The 1,956-nt window shown below is 45.1% G+C and overlaps 2 protein-coding genes across 3 annotated transcripts in view; one reads left to right on the top strand and one right to left on the bottom strand.

Moving 5' to 3' along the window:
- atg3 (autophagy related 3) overlaps positions 1 to 939 on the bottom strand; it is a 19,912-nt gene extending 18,973 nt beyond the window's left edge. For both annotated transcript variants that reach the window (XM_014032303.1, XM_014032305.1), the window contains exons 1-3: positions 777 to 939; positions 627 to 668; positions 507 to 556 (exon numbers count right to left, since the gene is read on the bottom strand). In XM_014032303.1, the coding sequence (XP_013887757.1) occupies positions 507 to 556; positions 627 to 668; positions 777 to 848 (164 nt within the window). In that variant the 5' untranslated portion in view covers positions 849 to 939. The remainder of the gene's footprint in view (positions 1 to 506; positions 557 to 626; positions 669 to 776) is intronic.
- Positions 940 to 1,096: 157 nt separating this feature from the next.
- The window catches only part of LOC106535324 (cysteine--tRNA ligase, mitochondrial), a gene marked incomplete at its 3' end in the record, with an annotated part of 21,097 nt that continues 20,237 nt past the window's right edge, over positions 1,097 to 1,956 (top strand). Inside the window, 2 exon segments of the mRNA XM_014032302.1 lie at positions 1,097 to 1,660; positions 1,739 to 1,789. Of these exon segments, the coding sequence (XP_013887756.1) occupies positions 1,467 to 1,660; positions 1,739 to 1,789 (245 nt within the window).

The raw sequence follows: 1,956 nt of genomic DNA, 5'->3' as shown, positions 1-1,956 counted from the left end.
GTAATGGTTGACAGTGGTCAGAGGAACATGTAATGGTTGACAGTGGTCAGAGGAACATGTAATGGTTGACAGCGGTCTGCAGTTTGATAAACGTGATGATCCTGGCAGTGCATCCTGTCTCAGGTTTTTATCATTTGTCATAGCCTCCTCCTCTTATCATTTCTTAATCTATCTTAAGTTTTTATCTAGTTTGTTTTCTGCTTTCGTTAGAAAATTTGTTGTAAAATTGTGACCCACACCATGTCTGCAGCTCTTTGTTTTAATGAAAGTCAATGGAGCACTTACTTCCTAATTTTCATCATTAAAGACCTCTAAACCCTTAACGAGGGGTCCGATTAAAAAAAACTAAATAGTTGTGACTCTGAACATGGAGCCTAACGAGTACTAAAAGTAAAAACAAGTCCCTGAACCAGGACCACATCATTAATCTGAAGAGTGACCTCTCCAACCCTGGACATGAAGCTGACAGGCCTTCTGATTTGGCCCAGGTGTGTGACGTCACTCACCACTTCCATGTGGGACAGTGATGGACCAGGTGATCTCCAGCTGCTACAAACTGAACAGACAGAAGGTCAGAGAGTTGCCCCACACAGAGCCAGCTGCAGATGGAGATAAAACCCTCTCACCTCCTCTGGTGTGATCACTCCCGTCTCTTTGAACTTAGACTCCTGTCAAAAGAAAACACACACCGTGTAAACGGCTTCACAACCCTGCTCACGTGACAGCTCGGTCCATTGAAAACAGACCAGAGGATACAGGAGCAGAGCAGAGTTTACCTTCAGCACGGGAGTCAGGAACTCGGCCACTCCCAGAGCCGTGCCTTTCACCGTGTTGATCACGTTCTGCATGTCGGCACAACTCTGAACAAACTGCTTCACAACAACAACACAAACACAACACTAACACAACACTACTGTTCTGACATAGCTACGCAGGCGGAAAGCCAACAGGAGCGATCATATGATGCAGCTAGGCACTTCCGGGAATCCTGTTCTCGCGAGACTTGCCGGGACAGGTCGTGAACACGCAAATTAAYGATCATAATTTATATTCAACAAAACCATTGGACATAAAATTTAGCCGAAATCTCAACACGTGTGTGTTTTGTATCTGGTGTGAATCATAATTATTTAAAATAATTCTGTGCTTTTAAAATTGTTATTTTAATAAAGCACAACGGGAGTTTTGAATTGCAACGATTGTAAGCACAGATTTTTAATTTCAATCACGAATATGGAAGTTTTCTGGTCATACTTTCATTTAAGTAGAACGYTGTAACAATAAGACTTGTTTTATGATAATTCGGCTTCATTCACGTGCACAAAAAGTGAACAGAGAAGGAGAAAAGAAGGGAAAAGAGCAGATTTATGTGACGTCATTACGTAGAACAGCGCGTGACGTCACCAGTCAGGTTGTAGCTACCAGCTTCCTGCTGTCTTGGCTCGTCCCAGTGGTGCAGGAGGACCATGATCCGGAGAGTGAAGCTCCTCCACAGGATTCTGAACCGTAAACAGACCCGGTGCTTCTGCAGCCCTGCCGGGTCAGAGTCCGGSCGGACCTGGGTCCGACCCAGCGGGTTCGACACCGGTGTGAAGACCTTCAACAGCCTGACCAAACAGAAGGAGCCGCTCATCCTGAGCAGGGAGGGAGTCGCTACCTGGTACAGAACCACCTGACCCAGTCTGACCCAGTCTGACCCAGTCTGACAGCAGCTGCTGTAACATCTGTTCCTCCTCAGGTACAGCTGCGGACCCACCGTCTACGACCACGCGCACCTGGGCCACGCGTGGTAACTATGGCAACACTCAACGAGCTGAACAGCAGCTAAACATTTAAGTTACTTGTAGCTAAAATTAGTTAACTAGGTAAAATTAATTAAAAGATTAATTTTAAAAGTTTTAACAGTTTAAATTAGCACTAGCTAAAGTTAGTTAAACAGTAGCTGAAGGCTAACGT

Source organism: Austrofundulus limnaeus, unplaced genomic scaffold, assembly GCF_001266775.1.
Source record: "Austrofundulus limnaeus strain Quisiro unplaced genomic scaffold, Austrofundulus_limnaeus-1.0 Scaffold1415, whole genome shotgun sequence".
In the NCBI taxonomy this organism is placed as follows: Eukaryota; Metazoa; Chordata; class Actinopteri; order Cyprinodontiformes; family Rivulidae; genus Austrofundulus; species Austrofundulus limnaeus.
Note: the sequence above shows the minus strand (reverse complement) of the source record. Positions and strands in the feature narration are given on the sequence as shown.